Below are 23,582 nucleotides of genomic sequence, written 5' to 3' on the forward strand. Positions count from 1 at the left end.
CATCTTCACTTATGAAGATGGTTTCTGGGAAGTGTCAATGTTTAGGCATAATGAGAGTCTAAGATTAAGAATCAAAGTTCAGAAGAGCATCAGGTAAGGGTAAGGCTGCTAGTAGCAGCTCTGGGCTCCAAGGGAAAACAGGGAGGCCACTGAGGATAACAGCACATAAAATAAAGGTACTTGAGAAACCTTCTACTGACCTCTTTATATTGAGTAGCTGGAGGTGGTCTTAACTGGGTATCACAAACTGGGGACTACCGTCCACTCTTTGTTTGATTTGAAAAAGGACACAAAGCTTTGTGTATGTGACTATGAATAAGTAGATGGCTACTACTACTACTACTACTATCAAATACCAGCAAAAAGTCAAGAATCACAGATATGTCTGACTGATAAATCCTGCACAAAATATATGACCGCTTGATCAGATATGATCCTCATATCAAAGTGTGAATAAATGAATACTGCCTCATCCAAGCAAGATCCCTCACTTCGGCGACATCGATTTGCTTCAATATCCACTCAGATGAACACAGGAGACATACACACCTTACATTGTCTGAAACTGATTCAGGAATACAAATAATGCATTTTTCCCTGTGCCGGATGTCTCTGCCACACACAGGTCACCTGAATAGCTCACTAGTCAAAATAACCAGTAACTTAGCACTGTTCCTTTGTATCCATGAATGTTCACAATCATGTGCATGAATGTGAGATGTGTATGTCCATTACAGGGAGAACAGACTCCTTACTCTGTACGAGGGGTGAAATAATGTCATTGTTAATGAAAGAGGTTTCTGTTTCCCTCGAAAGGAACTTCAAGCTGTTTCCTATTTTGAAGCAAGACATCCATTCATCTTCTGGCTTTTCCTGCTCTTGACACTGATTTCCTCAACTGACATCAGTGCAGCATATGTTATTTGATGAAACTTTCTGAAAACATCTTTTCCTTTACCTAATAATGTCCAAATAAAGTAATACAAGCACTGAGACGAAGCCAACAATCGGAAACAGAGGGCAACTGAAGGGTGACTAGTCATGCCAGAGAAGATCCCACATCATTTGATACCAGTTGGTATTTCCATTGGAAACTTAATTGATTTTTAATACAATCACTCTTCATTTCTTTGATAAAAACAAACAAAAAATCCCATGTAACAGCTATAGCATTTGATCACTGTGATTGCAGACTACATTTTGGCTGTCTTTGTAGTTTTTAAGCTGTTTCATCAGAAGTATGAAATCCCTGGCAGATAGGAAGGGAAGCTGTAACTATCAGATGTCAGTAGCATTAGGCATGTTGTTTAAGCGAATCTGGAGCTTGTGAAAAACGCCGGAGTAGCAGCCACGTGAAAGGAGCTCTGAACAAATGCAGCACGCTTCCCCGCACGGTCCTGCTGTGAGGCTTCAAGCCTCACCTGGAGACGACCTTTCAGTGGGAAAAGGCAGTCCGCTTTCCAGAGTAAAGTCAATCCTTGATCTGCCTCTGAGATTTCAGGAACGTTACTAGAAGGAGATCTTGGGCTTTCTGTGGTGCCCCAGGCACTTACCCTACTGGAATAACCTTCTATTCTCTTCCACAGGCCATTCAAGCATCTTCCAGAGGTAACAATTTCTTCAGCAATCAGTTTATACCACTACTCTTCACTCTGCTCATTTCCTTTTACAGATCCTTATTCTTATTGCAGAAGGGACAGAAAGGAAACTTTAGCACCAGCTTAGTCCAGCCTAATTCCTATTCTAAGATGCTGAGCAGTACACACATTTTCTACATCCCTGGAATCTGTAAATTTAATGCACAATGGATCATTTTACTGAACCATTTGGGGTGTGGGTACAACTCCACAGGACTGAAATCATGTCTAGTACTACTTACTATCTTCAGTGGGTTTACAACAAAAAGGAAAATCATTTCAGAGTCTTTCTATCCCTCTTCAATCAAGAGCATTTTCCAGTGTATCCCTGGTGCTTAAAGGATGTGCATAATCTCAAGCGACGCAAATATCCTGCTTCCCACAAGAAGCAAACTGGCTTTGTCTGCTTCTACAAATGAGAGATTCACAGTAGTAAGATGATGCCCGGTAATTGATTCCTTTAGAAACAGAGTCTGGTTTTGTCCCATTAATTTACATTTCAAGCACTGAAGCCATTCAAATACCAGCTTCCTCTATCTACTTTTGCATTTAGCTTGTATTAGATGGCTCCTTTCATTAACTAAGTGAAGTGGCATCCTCAAGGGAAGTGTCAAGCCCCTTTTAAAGAGAGAGAATTCTTTGTCTGTACTCGCACTGCATTGCCCAGTATAGTCTCTTTTCTGCATGAACTGTGAAAGTTCTCCATCATCTCCATTTCAGAGGTATTTTCTCTCCTAATGGGCTGAAGAGCAGGGTGTACAAACACAGGAAAAGAGAGAATCACTGCCGCAGAAAATTATGGTCTAAAGAGATAAGACAGTCAAAGCGTTCAGGAGAAACAGACAGATGCAGGCTAATAGAGCAGACCAGCTAGGGAACCCGGAGCAGATCCTGCCTCTGAGGCTGCTGCGTAATCCGCCCGACACTGCTGACTCTCACATCGCTCCGGGTGGGGAATGCCCGGAGGCCACTGACTAGGGATGCAGGAGATGGTAGCTCCATTCCAAAACTTGCCATTGGATTGCTGCGATACCTTGGGCACGTCACTTCAGAAAAACAAGGGAGTTTCACTTAAACTACTAGATAGATATCTACATCTTTAGGTGCCCAAGCATTTGGTACCTCAGGTCTGCCTCCTCCATGTGCCTCAGGTTCCTTCCCCATACAGCACAGGCCTCCCTTTGTAAAATACTTTGCTATTTCTCAAGAAGCACCGTCCCCGTCAAGGCTCCTGGCAATTCACCAAATACTGCACAGGAGGACGAACCCTGGGTTCACAATACCTTGAAAACAAACATTTGACTGTTAGACCTATCACTATCAAATCTCAGACTTTTTCTCTTCTAAGAACTGTAGAATATATATGAAGTATATGCGTTGTTCTCTCTAAACGATTGCTATACACACGCACACACACACGTCATATGCATATATACATTATATGTCTATAGGGTTCATTTATTCCAGTTCATATAGCAACCTGATTATTTGGTACTGTAGCAATGTTTATACAGAGCCTTTTACCCAAGGCCCTGAAGTGTTTCACAATTATTCACTCAATTAAAATGCATGACAGCCCCTAAGAGCTCTTTTAAGTACCACCAGGCTTTTCTCCCCGAGGTAATAAGATAATTGGAGATTATATTAATTTTTAAAAAGCATTTTGATTTTCTGGAGCATTCTTATCGAAACAACTGCTGACTATGTAATTTCCAAAGGTGCAGAAAACTGGGACCTGTTTTTGTCCAGAATGCTTGAAAAAATGAAGCCTGAGAGGCCACATCCAGCATCAGCACTGCACTTTAAGAGAATGAAGGTGCTCCAAACTGCCTATTCATTTCAGCCAATGAAACTTCAATGTAAAAATTTGCCAGTTGTATCTGAAGACGAGAAAAGAAACTAGGAGTCTCCTTTCTCTTCAGAATGCTTTCTTAAGCATACTGTAGCCATATTTGCTTTTACTTATTCTCCTTAGTCCCATAAATTCGGTATTTTTGGCTGCACAGTGACCAACAGGAAAGGAAGAGTGTGAATCAGGTCCTTTTTTTGGAGGTAGAAGACGTGAGTTTGAGTTCTCCCTTGTTCAGACCCTACAGAATGACTTAAGCAAGCATGTGTAGGTTTTCGGTTGCATATCCCAATCTCACCCAGAAACCTAAAAAAAATTTTGTTTCCTATAAAAATGGAGATAGAGTTGCTTTTGTTACTTCCGGTATAAGTGATTGTCCTGTGGACAGAACATCAGTTCGCAGCAGTGAGAGTAACATAACTTACTCTAGAAGGTAGAAGCTCAAGTGAAATGAATGTTTCTAGGCCCAACGAGGTGTTGATTTCAAGGAACTATGACAATTTATCTGCCTCATTGACATCATTCCTTCCCACTAAAAAGCAATCTCTTTGGTTTTAACCTTCCAAACATTATTACTGCTTTCCATCTTTTCAAAACAACATTTTATGTTCTCATAAGAGATATGAGCTTTGTAGAATTAAACTGAATTTGCTATTAAATGACATTTTTAGACATTTCAGCTGTTCTATACAATATCTTATGTTAATGAATTCATTAAGCATAGAGAAGAACCTCACAGACACTAGATATTAAACAGGAGATAAAATCCAGCTTTCTTTGATATTTAAATAGGTGTTCAAATACTACAGACCTCTTAGCATATCAAGTTATGTCATTACACATTTTTTCATATGTGTCATATTTTAATAGCAGTTGTTTAAAATTAGACAAGCACCATAATATGGAGGGGTTTTGATCTATTATTTAAATGATGGCTTCATTTGTAAATACTTTTGAGAGAAAGGCACACGCACACACAGTTTTAAAGTAGATCCTACAAACACAATAAGGTGAGGGGAGATCCTAAAGCTAGCCGGCGGAGGACTCCGTTCAGCTGCAGATTCTCTCCCACCCAAATCTTCTGCCCACGGCAAATGGCCAGGACAACTGGGAGGACGGGGCAAACCGGAGGTCTCCTTGGGCTCCTGGAGGATGCGCAGACCCTTGCAGGCCAAACACAGGCAGCACATGAAAGCGCTCTGTATAGGTCACCAGTCCCAGGATGATAGGGCACATCTTTTTTTAGCAGTATTGAAAGGAGTTAGCTAAAAAGGCAGAGGCTTTTTCTATTATACTGTATTGAAATGGGAAGTTTGCTTCAAAAGGAACTAGATGTCTAACAACTCATACTTATTTTTCTAGCCTATTTTTCACTCTCTTGCTCCTCTTTTATAGTTTTAATCCCTAGAGCATCAATAAAGTAGAGCACGGAATTGGGCCATGTAGTTATACATGACATCAAAGCTCTTGCTGTCTGAGTTCATGGTCAGTGATTTAAAAACAAGCCCAGATTTCGCCTATAGCTTTTGGCATATTCTTTACAAGGTAGCTTTTACACTTCCAATAAATAACTCTGAATGTCACACTAGTGATTAATTTAATTGATGTGCAGCAGCAATGGCTTGTTGTGCTACAACAGAATTTCCAGGATTATTGAAAAGAAAGTCTTTCCAAGTAAATGCTTAAACTTCACACACAAATGCCTTAGGTTTATTTTAATTTGGCCCTGGGGATAATGCAAATTCCCAGAATGCATTCAAGCAACATTACTTCAGGTGCCTAGACTGGATTGTCATAGCCCCAGCTGAGATTTGACCTCTCCCATTAAACTGAAGGTGAGAATTTAACTACTAGAAATATTCAAAAAGGCAGATTTATAATACTGAATGTGGGACTTCAGGGCAGAAAGCAGTGATGAAACAAATGGTTGGATGGTTCTGAGAAATACTTTCTGCAAAGGAACAACATGTAATGGCTTTATACAGTATACGCTGTCATGGCTTGATATTTTTGCAGTCACAAAACTGCCAAATAAAACATTATTAGCAGTTACTTTTACTTTGACAAATGTACAGTCAGAGAAGTTTTTTCTTGTTGAGAGGTCTATTGTGACTTTCATTGCTGTGTTTCAGGGGTGAAGCAATGCTAAACCAATTTATCAGTCTTGACAGTATTCTAACTATACACTGGAGTTATCTGCATTGCAAAAAGTTCTATGGGAATTGTACTCAGACGACTGCTTTCCTGTTGGAAACCAGGCAGCCAAGGAAAGTAGCTATAATCACTTTCAATTCGCCTCTGGCTCATCATTTGCTCCGTTTCCTTTTAGACCACTACCTCATTAATAAAAATTTGCTGGATTGCTGAGAGTTTAGGTTTTGCAATCAACTACTTAGAAGTTGAGATTAATCCAATGCTGACTACAGGAAAAGTAAAAAAGCAACAAATAGCAGCGAGAGGGCTGCAAAGGCCAGGTCAGGCTTGGTCCCAGGCTGAAGACAGCCAGGGCAGCCGTCAGACCGCGCCTGCCAGCAACGGCCAGGGCCGAAGGAAACTGCAAAGAAGCCCAAGCAGAATGCTCTCTGTTTAAATTTGTCACACAAAACAACATCCTCGGCAAGCGATAAGCAAATAAAGATAAATGGTCCATCCTGCTGCCCAAAATACCTTGCTGAAGGTCAGTTTCCTACCAACTTCTGGTCAGATAAAAGGCACTGTCTGACCTGGCTTGAAATGCCAGGACAGTATTGCATCCTAACGACACTTCATTTGGTTCCCAATGTGATTTTACAATCGACTTTTGTCTTAAGCAGTTACATTCTGATTTTCTCCTCTGAAAAATCTTCGGATTGTTTTTAAGTAGATCAGGAGCAGACTGGGCTTTTGAGAGGGTCGCTTTAGAGGGAGGAGGATCGCTTTGTGGAGAGCATATTTTGGGTGAGGCAGCAAAATATTTTTCAAAAAATAAAACAAAATAAACAAAAGGGAATATCAGCCCCAAATGGTTATACAGAAAAACCAACTCATGATACTTGTTAATGGACATTTGACGCTTTCACCAGTACAAGCTCCTGTCCTGCCTGTGTGTATCCTGCAACACAACTCCCGATACACTGTACCCTACAGAAAGAAAGAAGCATACACCGTTATTCCAAACGTGATGTCGTGATCAGAGTGACCAGCTTGATTTAAAAACCAGAAAGGAACATCACGATTATACAGTCTGATCTTTCTCTAACACAGGCCACGGAAATTCATCCGGTAACTTGAAGCCCGTAACTTCTTGCTGGGCCACCAGAAGGGAGTCACATCCTATGCAAAGAGTACACGGGTCAGACCACATGAGCAGTGATCTGCTCTGCATTCAGCCACAACGCTGCCACTGCCCCGAGGCAGTAGGGCCCTTCTGGGAGCTGGGCAGGGCCACCACCTGCCAAACTACAGGTATTTATTGGGTCTCGGAGGGGGCTGGGACTGGCATGAGCCTGTACGTCAGGTGAGCAGACCAAAGGACAGCACCGTAAGGGGCAAAGGCTCAGAGGAGAGCAGGATCCCCCAACCAAGGAGGAAGCTCCATTACCCAGGAGAGGTTTGGGAAGCCGCTCTCTGAACGAGGCAGATGAAGCAGCTGCCCACCGCGAGGAGCAGCTGCAGAAGCATGAAGCAGCAGCAGCGTGTGGAAAGAGCAGTCTGCAAGACCTGGGTTCTACAGGAAAACTGCTAGTCCTGCAAAACTGGAAAGGATATAGAGCTGGGGGACAGGCCCAGACTGATTTAACTTAATGTCTGTACTACCTGGTCTCTTAATAAATCAGGGCTCCAGGACAGGAGTATCTGATTTGCAAGCAGTATAACTCCTTTTTTTCTTCTTTTAGAAGATCCAGAGGAAAAACAACTAAGGCATGAACAGCGCCAGAAATCCGACCGCATTCCCACAGCATTCCTGCCTTCCTGGTGTGTGTTGATACAGTGTATGCTACAAGATAAGCACTGAGGAATAAAAAGAGCTTTTTCCCCATGTCATCTAAATCATTTCAGACAAATGGAAGTGGAATTCTGTCAAAAAATTTCCTAAATATAGAATAACAAATGCATCATTTATTCTAGCTTCTTTTTCCTTCTTCACACAGCTTGGGCAAAGAAAGTAAGCTAATTAGTATCAACACTACATGTAATCATTATTTCAAGCTATGAGAAAAGAATGGATCCAGCCAAGATCTGCCTTTCTGGGGTCCTTATAGGGCAAATAAAAGCTTTCACTCACAGGAATGAAAGGCTCCTAACAAATCTGAAGAAATCCATAGGTATTCTCATGAAATCCTGGCCTTACTGAAGTCAATGGGAGCTTTCCTATTGACTTCAATGGAGCCTGGATTTCACATCTGATGTTGGTCTGTTGCCAGGAGAATGTCAATGATGAACGCAATTTCCATGCTATGTTAAAAAAAGCCAGAATGGCTCTCTAGGACACCAAAGTTATGTTACCTCTTTATTTTCAGTGACTTTACACTAAAATAAGTGGTAGCTTATCTTCATCTCAGCACCGCGGCTGTGCCATACGGTTTTAAAAAGCTGAAATGGAATCTACTTGCGTCGCTGCCAGGAGAATCCCGCAGTAAATGCATACAGGGCTCTACAATACGCTATGACATCAGGAAATAAAAAAGACTCACTTTGCAGGAATCAGTTGCTGGGCTAAAGTGCACATCTCTTCTCTCAGAATTTTAAACATTTTGCACATCCACCCCAGACTCAAAAGACTCTGTGATTCCCATGACAACTGGGGCAAATGCAGCTGTAGGCATCATTTAATTACAGCGATTCAGACTTCCAAGTCAACGTCAGTTCCTTAAGTGCTTCAGGGCACACAACACATGTCCAAAAAGAAGCATTCATATGACCTTAAGAATATGCCCTTTAAGGTATGCTTCCATTTATAAACTAGGAATTTGGAATTTATTAACACCAATTAAAAATGGATATTGTGTGCTTAATTCTCCATGCGCTGCATTATAGATTTGTCCCTGCAGGTTGAAATGTTTTTCTGATGAAACAGAAAGCTAAGACAAAGGGAAATGTCCTTATATGATTTGTTCTCATGGGTCACGGCAATAGCAGTACTGCAGGAGAAAAATGTCCCTTACAGAGCTATATTTTGTATGGATATTACACTGAGAAGACAAAACCCAGCTGGACTCTCACATACCAGCATCCAAGCCAGTAAAACTGTACTCATTCTGGATACACCATATAGTAGAAAACACGACTTGTCCCTAAGTATCTGCTGTAAATAATCAGAACACAAGTAAAATGTGTTTTCATTTGAGAAGTAACCTCTCTCCTTGTCAGCTTCACTTACAGAAAACGCATGCTGTAAATCTGTACGAGTTCTCCTCTGGAATACACCAAAAAAGCAAAATAATTCCATCTCTAACAGCACATCCATTGAAATGTAAGAGATTAAACTAAAATAAAAAAACAGAAAATATTTTTTAAATACCTGCCCCATTGCTGTGTGTGTTACTTGTTAGCAGTGATCCACTCCTGCAAAGGACTGGGACATGTGTAACTCACTTTAACCACTGTTACTAACCCTTGAATGCTGATCTTTCTTACTACAACAATTAAAAATGTCTGTAATGTATAGAGATGATTAATAAAAAGGGATGCCGGACACCCTACAGACATGGGGCTACTTGGAGTTAACTGTGAGACTGAGATAATTCTATATTCTTGTGGCTGTTTCCTACTAAAGGAAGGACCAGAATGCTGTGTGCTAAATTACTAGGGCATAGGGATATATTGCTTAAGTTTTTTATAAAAGCAGTTGCACTGCTGGCACAACAGACCTAGCTCTGTCACAAGCAATTTATTACATCAGTATATCAAGTTTATTAAAAAAAAAAAGAAAAAAAGACAACAAAGAAGTATGTCTGTGCAGAGCTCAGCTCAGACTGGTTTGGAAACATAAACAGCTTCAGAGTTTAATTACAAACTGTTTACATCTTAAAGATAATTTCATTTTCTTCAAATTGTAACAGAGGTAATTCCAGATAGTTGTGCTGACTCCACAGTTTAATGTCTCTAAGCTGCCAGACTGAAAAAAGCAACATAAGGTCTGCACAACTGAAAACAAACTGAGAGGGGTCAGGAAACACAGTGCTAACTAATAATGGTTTGATTATCTAATGTTTAACAGCTCTGAAACTACAAGGCACTGTGAGATGTCCAGTAAGCGGAAAGGAGAAGCAGTCTGAGTAAATTAAAAAGTCCTTTCCCACACTATTCCTCATCTCTATCCCCTTCCTAGCATGACCTTTTGACTTCTTTTTTTTTAAACCTTGTGCAATGTTGAATAAGTGTTTTTCACTTCAAACTGAGTTCAGTACCAAAGCCAAGATGCTGATTTCATGGCACGTGATGGGCTCCTGAAGCCGGGCTGCTGCAAGTCTCTGATGGGAATGTTTTCACAGCCCAGCTTGGTAGACTCCACAAGTTCAGCTGAATAGCCAAAATCAAGCTCTCCTGTGCCCTGCTTCCTTGAGATCCCTCTTCAAAAAAGGGGGAATTGTCATTGAAACTAATACTTAATAGGACAAATTATACAAATGACTTGTAATTTCCTAACTTGTCTTTAATAGATTTTCTTTTTTTAATTATTTAGCTACATGCTTATAATGTAGTTAAATATATTTTTATGTCTGTTTAAAGTCAAAAGTCAAACAAAAACAGATGACAAAATAACAAGGCTCCCCATAAAAGCCATTGAGAGTTGACCCTACTGAGCAGAATGGTTCTCCAGAACACATCAGCTGCCCATCTATCATGCAAATATCTCCTTACGCGTTATAAAACCAGCATTACTATTACTAGCCTTCTTTCGATGTGCAGTCCTAAATCTCATTAATGGTAATGGGTGATGTGCGAGGCAAGAACAGATCTTCAGCACCATCAAAGGACAAAATTGCATAATACACTAACATCAGGGTGCAGTTCCCCCCGATGCTGCCCTTGTTGGTAAAGATGGATGAAGAAGCTACTGAGTGTCTCCTCATTCTGCCCCAGTCCTGCTGTTCACCCACTTCTCCATTGCATCAGGATAACTGTTTGTGAGCCTGAACTGCAAAACAGGTCACTAAATAATCCTCATTAAATAAAACCTTCTGCCTCCACAACTCTCATTCTTAACCAGGATGACTTCTGTGATCTTGGCTGTCATGCAACCACACAAGATGTTGTTCTGATTCACTGGAGGAGGACAAACTGCAGCATGGGAACAGACAGGTTGGGATTCAGACCTCAGGCCAATTTCTCTGCCAAAACCAGTATTTCATGGAGTAGGCTATGGGTATAATTTGATGATTAGAAATATCTGATGGCTTTTGGATAGAGACCATGTATACATGCACATAATTCGCATGACTGTGACCTACCATTTAGTTTTACTTTAGCAGAAAGAACAAACACCTAGTCCAAACTGTGACGCTTCTCTGGGGAGAATTTTTAGGATCACCCCTGGGCCACAGCAGCATGGGGAAGAGGTGTCACAGGCTGCTAGCTGCATTGCTAGCTGTATGCGAGTACTAAAACTTCTGCTAACCCCTACGGTGGGCAGGAACACCTGAGAAATCTTAAAAGACTGAGCACTCCAGAATCTGAATCAGACCATTTAAATTAGGAAAATTGGAACACAACAATATGACTTCCAACAACTTGAAACAACAGGAGGAACTGCATAATGAGGAGAAGAGGAGAAGGCAAATAAATAGCTATTTTATACATCTCTGATAATATACTTGCTACCACAGAGGGCTGTCAATAGAGGGTAGTCAATGCAACCAGTTCGTCTTTACCGGCAGAAACAGATGCTATAAATGACACAAACTAATGCAATTCCCATTGGCTACTAAAGCTAAAACATGAAAAGAAAGCATCAAATGTTACCATTTCTTAGTGGCAGGAAAGCTGCCCTTCAAAGATAGCTGCTTCTCCCAAATCACAGAGTGCTACGTTTTCAGAACAGTTTGGCTTTCTGTTGAGAACTGGCTTATAACATGCAACAAGGAACAAATGATTCCTAACATAATCCTTGGGTGCTTGGGCAGCTAATGGAATGAAACCATGGACCAGTTTATCGCTAGTGGGGCAAATAGGAATGTTCACGTTTCAAATATCTTTCGTGCAATTCACAGTCTTGCTTGGTGTCACTTTTTAGCCACTCATGAAGAAAAGTTATAGACATCTGGTGCTATTACTAGGGGAAAAACCTTGTGTTTCCACTTAAATATTTTATTTAGCCTTAATTGTAACTAATGTTCAGTACAGAATATCTAATTCTTCCTAGAGGGAATTAAAATATAGGATGCACTGATGCTCTTTTCCAGTAGCAACTAAAAGAAACCCTCCTGGTGACTCTTCCCATCTTTAAATTTTCTGCCTTTTCCTCAACAGTGCTTAGATTCAGTCCATTTGTTTAATTTGTGACTGTCACTAAAGTAAAAAACTTGCGGATTTTTTTTTTCTCTTTGCTCTCACTCTCATTCACAAATCTGCTCCTTCCCATTGGGCATCTTTTTTAATTCTAATCATAAAGGTTTCAATTTTATTTAAAAACATACTGATAACAGCAGATACTTTTCAGATTCGTTAAAAAAAAAATCTCCAAATTTCAATAGTAAATGAACCAGTATTTTTCTATCTACCTTGCACAGTTTCTACTGTAGGCTCTGTGTTCTTAATGGTGCTCCTCCTCCAACTCCTGCCTCCAAAAATTCAAGAATTGAAGTGAAATTGTGTAGTGAGGGGCAATTACTCAAAATTAACTGTTATTTTCTATTGAGAGGCACAATTCCATAAAAATCCTCTAAAACGATGATTAATAGCTGAAAGGTTAAAGAATTGATTCCATTTCTCCTTTTTCTTCACTTGCTTATGATCACTACACAAGAAACCCAGTTCCCTGGCTATAACGGAGCCCCAAGCTGTCCTACACACAGGCAACACATAGGTATTTCCACCAGAATGAAGTCAGAGTCCGAGCTCCGCTTCCCTGTAACATATGCAGTTGTATTTATTTGGGGAAATGGAATTTAAAACCTGACCGAATCAAAAAGATCTACTGATTGCAAGTTTTATCTGTGAAAATGGAAATGATAACACAAGATTTGTGGAATGAAAAGAAAAGGCTGTCAGGCAAATTCAAAAGGCCATCAGGCAAAGAGCTGCGGCCAAGCCCTCTCTCACATACAGACTTCGCTGTTGACAAAAAGCACAGATTTATACCAGTTGCATCCATGTCTTGAAACAACAGTTCATATACTATTTTTCTTTTCATAAGGATTTGTTATTTTCAGTTATTTTGCATTTATTTCATCTCTTCTTTTTCACGGTCTTTGAAGAGAACCATTTACAGCCAAGGTACAAGTAAGAGGGGAAGTGGACTCATCATGTCAGAACATGACCTGCTGCCAGACTGTACATGACGTGGGGCAGAACTTGGGAGACCAGTCACAAAGCGGTGGTGCTTAGAGTTCAAGCGTAGCCATTTGAAGGCATGCCCTTGCAGAGATAGTCATCATCCCTCTGTACAACCCTACCTTTTACCTAGCTACTGTAGTAATTGTTGGCAGGGACAAGCTGCAAGCTGGTTCATATTTTCCATTGATATCTTCAGTGCAATGGGGCAAATGGGGTCTGCTGAATGGAGCTGTGAAAGACCCATTTGATTTGTAGGTGTAAGGACAGCTTTCAGCTTTTGGTTAAAGCATGCACCCTTCCAGGCCAGTGAGGTATTTCATCTCACAATTACATGAGTAGTAAAGGACATAGGGTATGGTTAACAGGGCAGAACCAGAGAAAAATCTCTATCATTCCCATAGCTGGAAGCAGAAGCGACTGGAGGAGAGACTGCAAAGCAGCTCTTTTCCAGTCATCCTGTTTTCTATCAGCATGGTGAAAACCTGTCTGTAGAACTGCAAAGCTGCTGCATGGAACTAAAGAGCAGTGAAATAAATGGCTCTGTCCTAGGAGCCTGCCTGGCATTCCAATTACCTGCGGCTTAGATGATGCAGCAACAAGAATTCTCCTGATCCCAGTAAGGGCAACATATTTCTGTGAGGTGATGGGGAAAGGTGCTTTCCTTATAGCAAGACAACAGGACTCTGGAACCCCACTGGAAAGGGATGGAGACTACACTAGGATCAGCATATGAATGTGTTTGGTAAAACTAGCTATCATTAGTGGACTCTTGTGCTCTTGTTAACACCTAAATGAGGAAAAAAAATGGAAAGTCATCCAGTATTTTCTGTTAGAGGGAAGAACACAATTACAGTATGCTCAGCCTCACTGAAGATTAGTTAGCTGTGCAAGTCCCCCATGTATATATTAGAAGAGCATGCTTTTGACAAGCATACAGATACACGGGTGATGTGAAGGCCTTGGTTTACAGAAGAGAAGAAACCAGCTAAGAAAGTTTTGCTCCCCTTAAAGCTGGCTAGAAATTTCAAGCATGTATGAAGTTTAAAAGCTTCCAATGACTTTGACAAGCTCACCTGGTTTCAAACACCATGGAGATAGGTGTGCACAATTGTGATGAAGGAATACATTAAAAGTACATTTCTAAAATTATTAAACATACAAGCACTGTCAATCAGCATAATTTTGCTCTGCAGGTTGTGCTAAACTCTTTTAGTTGCAGTGATATAAATCTAGAGTAATGCCTCAGGTTTCACTAGAACTATTTGGGATTTATCTAGCTGTCGGGAAGCTCCTAGCAGTAGAAACTTTAGGGAGGTACTTAAAAAACAAGTGGAATACTGAAATGGCCTTGCTGGCTCTCAGCTTAGTCCCTTTGTTTTCAGATACTGCAATCTCAGTAGAAGATCTATAAATGTCTCTAAGATTCCTTATGCTTTTCTTCTTCACTTGGAAGAGTTTATGGTCAAAACAACTAAAAGAAGTGAAAGAATATCATTAAAACATATGCATCAAAAAGGGGAACGATGCCTTAGTAGTAAATACTTTCTTGTTGATACTATTTTTATAATAAAAAGCCAAGCTTCTGTAGTGGGTTTTGTGTGATTTCTGTAGCAGATATTTGAACCTCACAAAGAACTGAAGTGCCACAGATTCTCTTTTGGGTTTTACATGCATAGTTCTGTGTTATACAGAATATATTTTGCTAAAGCATGGGGTCTTTAAAACACTTATTGCTCACACAAGTGGTACACATCTTGGTGGTATCTTTTAAGAGTAAAAGCTATAGGAAGCTCATTAAAGGATAGATCCAACAGAGTTTAAATTCCACTGATCCCAGGAGACTGTTTCCAACAAGAAGTAACTTCCAAGAGAAGCTTTTAATGCTAACCCCTTCAAAGACTGAAACATAAGAACTGAAGGGAGATGGCAATAACTAATGAAATCACTTCTAAGCAAAAAAACCTTCAAACATTCCCCTTTGCTGCAGAACCACACAAGTGACTCCGAAGTTAAGTTTGCAGAGGCCTTTCTGTTATAACTCAGGCATTTCCTATTCTTTTTGGTACTCGGATAAAGTCTTCTCAGAGGCTCATACATTTTACACCAGCTTCAGCCCAAGAATGTTTTCCCTGGTTCTTGCACTTGTTAAAACTTGCTTAAACCAACAGACATTATAAGGGCACAGTGTGGGTGCCAATGAGTATACAGGCAGAGTACGCTGCCTCTCCAAGCCAAATGCACTTAACTTCTCTGAGATACTCTTTGTTTTTCCTATTTTAAGGATGTTTCCCAGGTAGAGAATATCCCTTTAGCCAGACACTTACTTCCAGAGCTGAAAATATTTTGGCGTTCCTTGTTCCTTGAATAATGGTGCTTAAAGGAATATGCCCATTTGTCAGATGTTGAGTAAATATTCAAACTGTTAATTTTCAATTGGTAAAATGCAGTCTGGCTTAAGGCATAAAGTATTCTCCTGGAACACTTATTACAGATTGACAACACGGTATGAAGGTAAAGCCTAAGGCCATAAACCTGATGTTAAAATTTCCATTTATAAATCAATAGTCACTGCAAACCAGGCGCCTCTGTTTTGTGAATGCCACAACACTTCCTCAGGTGTAAGTTGTATATAAAGTTCGGTAAGATCTGAAGGGCATTATGAAGCTGAAGTATACCTGATGGCCACTTCTCAAAACTGTCACACCCACGGAGTGCTAGTGTTTGGCATAGCATCACTGAAAAAGGCATGCCCTTGAATCTGTAAGGTGCTACAGAACCCCTGGAATAAAGTGAGCTGAGTTGCTTGGACTCATTTATGAGGAATACGTTCAGCAGGTGTAACTGTTCTCTGCCCATGCTCTGAACCGACCAACAGCCAAGTGACCAAACTAGAACACCAAGTGCCAGAAGATGGCTTCAGATAAACCCAAAGGACTATGGTGCAGAAGACACAGAAGAGCCATCTACCCTCACGTTAGAGATATCTTCACAAGATGAGTTCAGAAAGTGTCTAGAAATTTCTACCCTGGCAGCATCTCCCGTATTCATCTCCAAAAGTGGAGTAACTGGATGCCCAAACAGTACTTCAGCTGAGATGACTGAAGGTTGCGTGCATCCTTCAGGAGCTCAGATCCCAGACCTGTCTGACCACTGCGTAGGAGATACCATGTCACCTCTCTCAGAGCTCTGTTGCCAATTTCAGTTTGTTTTCGCAGTGTACGTAATAGCCCTGATGTGCTGCAGAAGGTAATTCCATAGGGATATTTATTACCTATTGTTTTAGAAAAGCCAAGCTATTTTTCTTTTCCAGAGTATAGAAACCACTCATTCTCCTCCAAACACTCAAGTCTCTTTTCATTGTTTGTCCCCTAACTTGCTATGCTTGGCCTCTGGCCAGAAACCTTTTTTCTGCCTTGAAGGAGGGTGACAGCAGGTCTTTGAAGAAATGCCAAAGCTGCTGTTTGGCTGACCAGCAGGGAGCCCTCCAGCACAACGCTCCCTGCCCTCTCCCGGTCTGCTCTCCCTTCCCAGAAACACGCAGTCCCGGAGCTGGCAGAGACTGAGCTGATCACAAATCCCTGAAGAAGAGATTCTTAAGCAATGGATAAAGTTTAAGCACACACAGAGAATGCTAGATCTGGAGGAGACATCAGAAGATCATCTCAGCCCATCTGCTTGCTCCAAGGCAGATCCAGCTGTACCTACAAGACATTGCTGACAGATATTTGTCCAACTGGTTCCTAGCAGTCTCCAGTCACATTTCTGCAGGCAATCCATTCCAATACATCACTTACCATCAGAAAGCTTTGCTAAACCTATTCTCTTACTTTAATTTAATCCCATCGCTTCTTGTCTGAATATGGAGAATTCATTCATTATATAGTTCATTTTCTAATAGTACTTAAAAATGTAGAGAAGCAGGCTGCAATTAGTTATCCTGGTCATGACACATCCTAAAAATGTGACAGTACTTTTCACATCTATAAAACACCAGGCCTCTCCATTGACGTACGGCCTTTATTTTCAAAAAAATAACCATTCGGCACTGACTCATAGAGAAGAAGATCAACTGCTGATTTGCTGCCATCATTTCCCATATTTCTTGTATCTTTTCTTGGAACATAGCTCTCCAGTCACTGAACAGCCCTAACCCCACTCAGTTTACAGATTTGATTTGCTCACATGCTAATACTGCTTCACACTTGTAAGGAGTGGTGAAATGCAGAAGTTTGTGCAAAACTGAAAACCCTCTCTGCATAAGACAAAAGCTTTACAGAGAATCTAATAATATATTTCCTCCATTGCTTTATTTCCTACATATTCATCTTAGACTTGGCCTTAGGACCTTGCTCATTTCCTATTATGCCTACGATATTCAGCTGGCAAGATGAGAGAAGGTGAAATTCTGATTCAACACTGGCAGTGTCATTTGATTCAAAAAAGAAAAAAATTAACAACCAGTGGCTTACGGCATTTTTGTCTCTCACACTGGTAATGTAGAAACAGAAAAGTAAAATAGCACATGTTTCGCTCTGATAACAAGTTCAATTTTTTCAGCTTGAGGGAGATGACTGCAAGGAGATTTGACAGGTCTTAAAAAGGTTTTTCTCCCTTAAATGTTCCTGAGACACAAAACAAAATTCTCCATTATCAACTATAACTCGCCAGCTTTTACCTTGCACTTACCCAGTAGAGGGGTTCATGATGCAACCGCCTTTCTCCGTAGATGCTTTGCAGTTACAGCCCCTCTCCAAGGTATCATGATTCATTCCAAAATTGTGACCCAGTTCGTGAGCCAGGGTAACTGCTGCACCTAGAGGGTTTTCTGAATGATCCTTAAAAAAATAAAAAAATAGTGGAGTCAACTTACAAAAACGGTTAAAAATACGCATTGTCCTTCTAAGGTTCCATTGTTTATCCCTCAAAATGCTTTATAAACTTACCAGCTGTGGTTATATTGTTGTTAAATGCACAAAATTTTAAATTCATTAAATTAAATCATTTTTAAATTCATATGTACCAGTTACAGACAGGGAATTTCAAAGCAAGCCTATCAGTCCTGGCCACCTTGTTCCCCTAGACATCTGGGACCATTTGGCAGCTTTGAACATCCTGGCCATCTCTTCATTTAGGGCCTGAAATTGTCCACAGCTGCCACTTCTCCCCTGCCCAGTGAGACCACAAAATTCAGGAAACGTGACAGCAGCAGCAAAGAGTAGCCCAAGTGTGGAGGGGTGGGAAGGGTGATGCTCTGTGGGAGAGGATGAGTGAGAAGGGAAAAAAGTGCGAGAGAAGACTCTTCATGTCAGGAGGTAAATTGCAAATGAAGCAAGAGGCTTCACTTGGTCTATTTAATTCTCATCAGACTGTTTCTTTCATATCAGAAAGTCCAAGAAGAATTCATAATTCTTGTGTGAAGAACCAAGGACCTTTGAGAACCTCGTTTTTAAAATGAAAAGACAGAGCAAGATGAAATTCTAGATGGCCTCTCATTAACTCCTATGAATACTCTAAATGTTGCAAATGTCTAAATTGAAATATTCACATTAACCCTTGTTGAAATGCTGGTTTTTGGACAAATACTTCTGAGAAATTCACTGCATGGTTTGATGGCCTGACTACAAGTAAGAGGCCTTTCAACATCGTTCACTTTCCTTAAGGAAAAAAATTCCCGCTGCATTCATATAAAAGCTTCCCCAGAAGGCATCATCATGAAACATAAATGCATGATCCACTATTCATCAGTCAGTAAATGGAATTACTATGTACAGCTGTCTCCTCTAAAAGCATATATGAATATATTCAGCTTAAATAAGTCCTCTAGTATCATCTATGCCAATCTTCACACTGAATAGAAGAAAAAGGTAAAACTGTCGAAAACATTAGCTATATACAAATTAAACCCTTAATACATGCTCTGGTTTAGATTTAAGAGTTTATTCTTTCAGTTGGATGTGCTAATATTTTTAGTAAATCAATTCTCAAATAGAAAACAAAATCAAAAAGAAAATAGAGTCAAATTCTGAAAAGAAGAAACTATTCCTTCTGCATTTGGAATGAACTCAACAGAATTTTATCTTTTAACAAAGGGTCTTTTTAAGGTTTTCCTGAATTTAAAACCTGAATTAAAAAAGTAGTTGTGACTAGTACAATAGCTATTTTGATCTTGTGCAGAGTTATATTTTAAGATGCCTGTTTGATAAAAGAAGCTGTACAACTTGTCTCAGTAAAAAAACCTAACAGAGTAAACTCATTCAGCAAAATATTCTGTAATAACCAAGAAAATATATGTTCCTGCATGATGCCTACATATGGAGATGTCTCATCTAGATACTAGTCTTTTTACACAGATTGATTTATCTTTCTGCTTACGATAATTTATTAAATATTTAAAGAATTCAGTGTAATTGAACCTGATGTCATGAAAAGAGTACAACCTCTTGCTCAATTGGAAAACAACTCAGGACTGAGTATTAGGAAAACAATGACATAATGTCCATCTAATTTACCAGAGAAGCACAGGAGTGATTCCTCTAAATTAGGGCTCTGTGGTCAAGAAATTCCTTTAAAACTTGAACCATCTAGACAGACAACAAACTGAGTTCAGTTTTTGTTCAGCTTGCCAGTCACTTCTCTGCTTGCTTCACAGAGATTCTGCTTATTTGAACACCTCCAAAGCTGGCAATTAAAAAAAAAAAAGAATGTGCACAGTCCACTCTAGAATTAGAGCAATAAATGCTCTGAAATGCAATTTGGGTCTTGAATAGGCAAACAATTATTACAACACATGCGGTTCTCATTACTTGCTCAGATCCACTTGGAATGCTATTTTATCAGTTTCTAGAGTGGGTTTTTAAAACAAGGAATGTGATGTCTCAGCAAAAGAGGTTATTTGAAGACAGCATAAATGAAGAGTATCAAAACAAACAGTAACATGTCCCACTTGATATTGAGACTACTTAAGTACTACAAGTACTGAAGAAATGAATAGCAGTGTGACTTTGACTGATTCCACTAAGGTCTTTCAAAGTTAACTTGAGTAGTAAAAGTCATAACCAAACAGTTTCACAACCACTGAATAGGCAGCCATGGACTGGTAAGACATCCTAAGCTGTCGCACAAAACACACAGCTGCTTCATTTCACTGAGATTCAGTTCCGACCTTAAAAATAAAATACTCTCACCTCCAGCTAGACGAGACTAATGCCCCCATCCTGGAACTTCCCATGCAGGTTCACTCAGTTGTAGCAATCCAACTTTTCTAAAATCCACTTCTATGTAATTTAAGCAATTCATTGCAATGTTCATGCCTCAGTCCCAGCCCTTGTCATTTAGCCTAGCATCCCCCTAACCTCAACAGGGAATTCACATGGCTGAAAACACTGCACTACATCACAGCAAATTAGAGATATTTTATTTCTAAATCCATGAACTGAGTGGGAAATCTTTTCAAATAGAAGAACGAAGGCTGAAGCCTGTTTCAAAGACTTGTTTTAACGTTATCATTTGTTTTGTCTCCCTACAGCAACAGAGCTATCACAATAAAGCAAAACGATAATGCCCTTGATACACCAAAAGCTTCTTGTGTGCAGAGATCCGCTCTGCCCACCCACCTGGCGTTCCTGTTAGTGTTAGTGGGAGACAGCGGTCTCCTACACTGCTGAGAGAATTCAGCCCTACAAAAAAACAGGCTGGAGAGAGGCATTCAGAGAGGCATGATGGAAGAATTTAGATATAGTAGATTTGAGTAACTACAAAACCAGTCAAGAAAATCAGATCATACAGGGACAACTCTTTCCAATTTTACATTCAAAAGTTATTTCTCATGCAATGATTCCATTGCCTCTACATTCAGGACTGAAAGTGCGGGAGTTCTTTGGGAATGCGTGTGTGGCACGAGATCGGTAAAATGTAGGTCAAATTACAAGGAAGGTAACACATTTGATTGCCCAGTGTTGAGATGTCCAAGCACCATAACCGCCCAGGTTAAAACGCATTCACTATTTAATTTGCATATATTCCAATTAGAGCTTTCTTCTTATGTATGTACAGGTTTGTATCAAGACTCTTTTATACACACCTCAATTAGCCTTTGTTAATTTGTAAGGGAGAGGTTGGACTGAGCTGCCCATTTGGGTTTTGGGGTGTTGGTTTGGTTCTTTTTGAGGATTTGGCTAAAGACCTGGAAAGCATTTCTCCTTGTATTGTGCAAGCCTAAGTTAATTTGCACCTCAGAAGTGTCGGTGCACTGAGATGGGAGTCTCTGAGAAACAACCAGCTTCCCCGAATGACTAAAGCTGCAGTCTGGCCCACAATTCTTTACACACTCACTAGATTTCTCATGGACCTATAAATCAGTGTCTCCTCCATCAGAGCCTGAAAGCACTTTAAAGAAATGCTGATTCTTGTTTTCTTGTTACTGGAATGAAATAGTTTTTGTTGTTTGCTTAAAGTGTCAGCTTCCAGAGTGAAGAGGACTGACTTTGCAGTAAAATACACTGTAACACATTTCCAAGGTTATGGTCTAAATTAAAAGGACAAAAAAGTCATAATTAAGGGCATTCCTGACTGTTGATAAAGCCAAAGCAGGGACCGATGTCTTGATGGAGAAATGGATAAAATGGGGGCTGTCTGCCTGATACATGCCTTTGTCAAGATTCAGAACGGCTGCAGGAGACTCCTAACAGTTTTTCCTTCCTTTCTTCCTTTCCTTTTTCACCTATCCCCCAGGTACTTAGCAAAAAAAAAAAAACAAAAAACAAAAAAAAACAAAAAAACAAAAAAAGACAAAAAAGACAAAAACCCCCCAAACCTGTAACAAAAAAGTGTAAGAAACTCAGCTTTTCGAAAGCTACCAAGAGATGAGATCTTTGTCTTTTCTACAATTTTGATGTGACTTTCTCCACCTTATGTGGTTTGGTTGTTTGTTCCAACTCTTCCCCACACATTTTCTACATCCCAGCTTCCCAGCTCACCTGGTAAGCTCTTCTAGTCTGGACCATCTATCCATCATTTTCCACAAAGGCATACACCATCCCAGCTTGGCTTCTTGCCAGCTCGTCTGAGAGACCACGGGGTAGCCCTGCATTGTGGAACAACCTCAGCATGCACTCTAGTTAAGAAGAAAAGTGCTTCAAACGGCTGTATCTCTGGAATTAGCCTGTAATGAGGATTGTCTTGGGGCAAAAACATTATTGTCCTGGGCTCCAGGTTAGCACCGTGATGCTTTGAAGAACTAGGAGCTTTGAAATCAGAGAGCATGCAGCCTCTAAGAGCATTGTGTATTCCTGCACCCCTGAGCCTTGTCCACCAAGGGATCTGCAGCTGAGGTGTCCAGCAGAGCTGCAGAGAATCAACAAATCAGCTAAGGTGGATAAAGTCTAGACAGAACTGTAGAAAACACAAAGGTGCTGAAAACCACGTGCCATCCTGTGAACTCAGAAATAGAGAAAGTCTGAGAGGTTCTTAGGGCTTCCTGGCTTTGGGCTCTGAAGCTGAGAGCCATGGCTACCAAGCTCTGAGGTCACCAGCTAAGCATGTTAGCAGCCTAACAGCTCTGAGACTCCACACTTAATTTAAAGTATTTTAATTAAAAAGCTTAGTTAATTCAAAACTTCTCCTCTGCCCTTTCCTACACAAAATATTGTTCAAAATTCAGAAATTTTACACTTTTTTTCTGAAATAAAGTATTTCAGAACTATTCTCAGACATTGGCTAAGATGCCTACTTGTATGTTCATTCTGTCTAGAATCTAACAGTAATACTCTGAGAGACACACGGAGGTAGAACAAATGCTGCCACTGTTTGTGCTTGTTTTCTGGCAATATAATAAAACCACTCTGCTGCAAAGACAGAAAATAAGACCTTACTCAGGAAACTGTATATGCAGAACAAAAGCAATATAATAAGAGATTCAGAACAGACTGATGTTGCATGTTACCTAGCATACTCAGGTGCATAACAAATACATGGTTCTCACCTTTCACAGTACCTCTACAGCTGATTTATTGATAACTAGGAGTAGTTTCATCCACTTTGAGGATTCTTGCAAATAGGTCATGCTATATTTCAATGCAAGATTTTGTTTTGTTCACTATGGAAACGATGATTTAAAACATTTACAAGCAAGCTGCATATAGAGAGAGGTAAGGTTGAGATTGAAAACGGGACAGAAGAGGCTGCTGTTCTGGTACAGAATTCAGTGTTACAGCCCTCGGGAACATGTTGCATCAGTTGGCCAGCTTCAACACTTACCATGACAACCCCGCCAGACTGCTCTGCAGTGCACATGCTCATTATGGGCGCCATGCCAATGGTAGTCCCTTGGAAGTACACCCCACTGCAGGAGGGCAGCAAAGGAAAAGAACCACAGAATCACCATTTAATGTCAAGAGAGAGCCCTACTATTTTCACTCTTGTATTTTTGCCAACCTCAGACAAAGATCCCATTTCAAATGTGTCAGCTCCAGACATTCGCAAGTTGAAAACAATGCAAAGCTCGGATTAGTCGGGCAGACTTTCCAGAGTGTCAATGACAGCATCCCTGCTACTTGAAAGATGCATTTGATCACCATCCCTCAGATTTACCGCTGTAACAGGACTCTTTTTCCCTTTCTTTT

At 40.3% G+C, this 23,582-nt stretch overlaps 1 protein-coding gene across 2 annotated transcripts in view; it reads right to left on the minus strand.

The window, feature by feature from the left end:
* Positions 1 to 23,582, minus strand: part of ADAM12 (ADAM metallopeptidase domain 12) — a 193,275-nt gene that overhangs the window by 39,192 nt on the left and 130,501 nt on the right. For both annotated transcript variants that reach the window (XM_064514372.1, XM_064514371.1), the window contains exons 10-11: positions 23,218 to 23,302; positions 17,650 to 17,798 (exon numbers count right to left, since the gene is read on the minus strand). In XM_064514372.1, the coding sequence (XP_064370442.1) occupies positions 17,650 to 17,798; positions 23,218 to 23,302 (234 nt within the window). The remainder of the gene's footprint in view (positions 1 to 17,649; positions 17,799 to 23,217; positions 23,303 to 23,582) is intronic.

The sequence above is a fragment of the Dromaius novaehollandiae genome, chromosome 6, assembly GCF_036370855.1.
Source record: "Dromaius novaehollandiae isolate bDroNov1 chromosome 6, bDroNov1.hap1, whole genome shotgun sequence".
NCBI lineage: Eukaryota > Metazoa > Chordata > Aves > Casuariiformes > Dromaiidae > Dromaius > Dromaius novaehollandiae.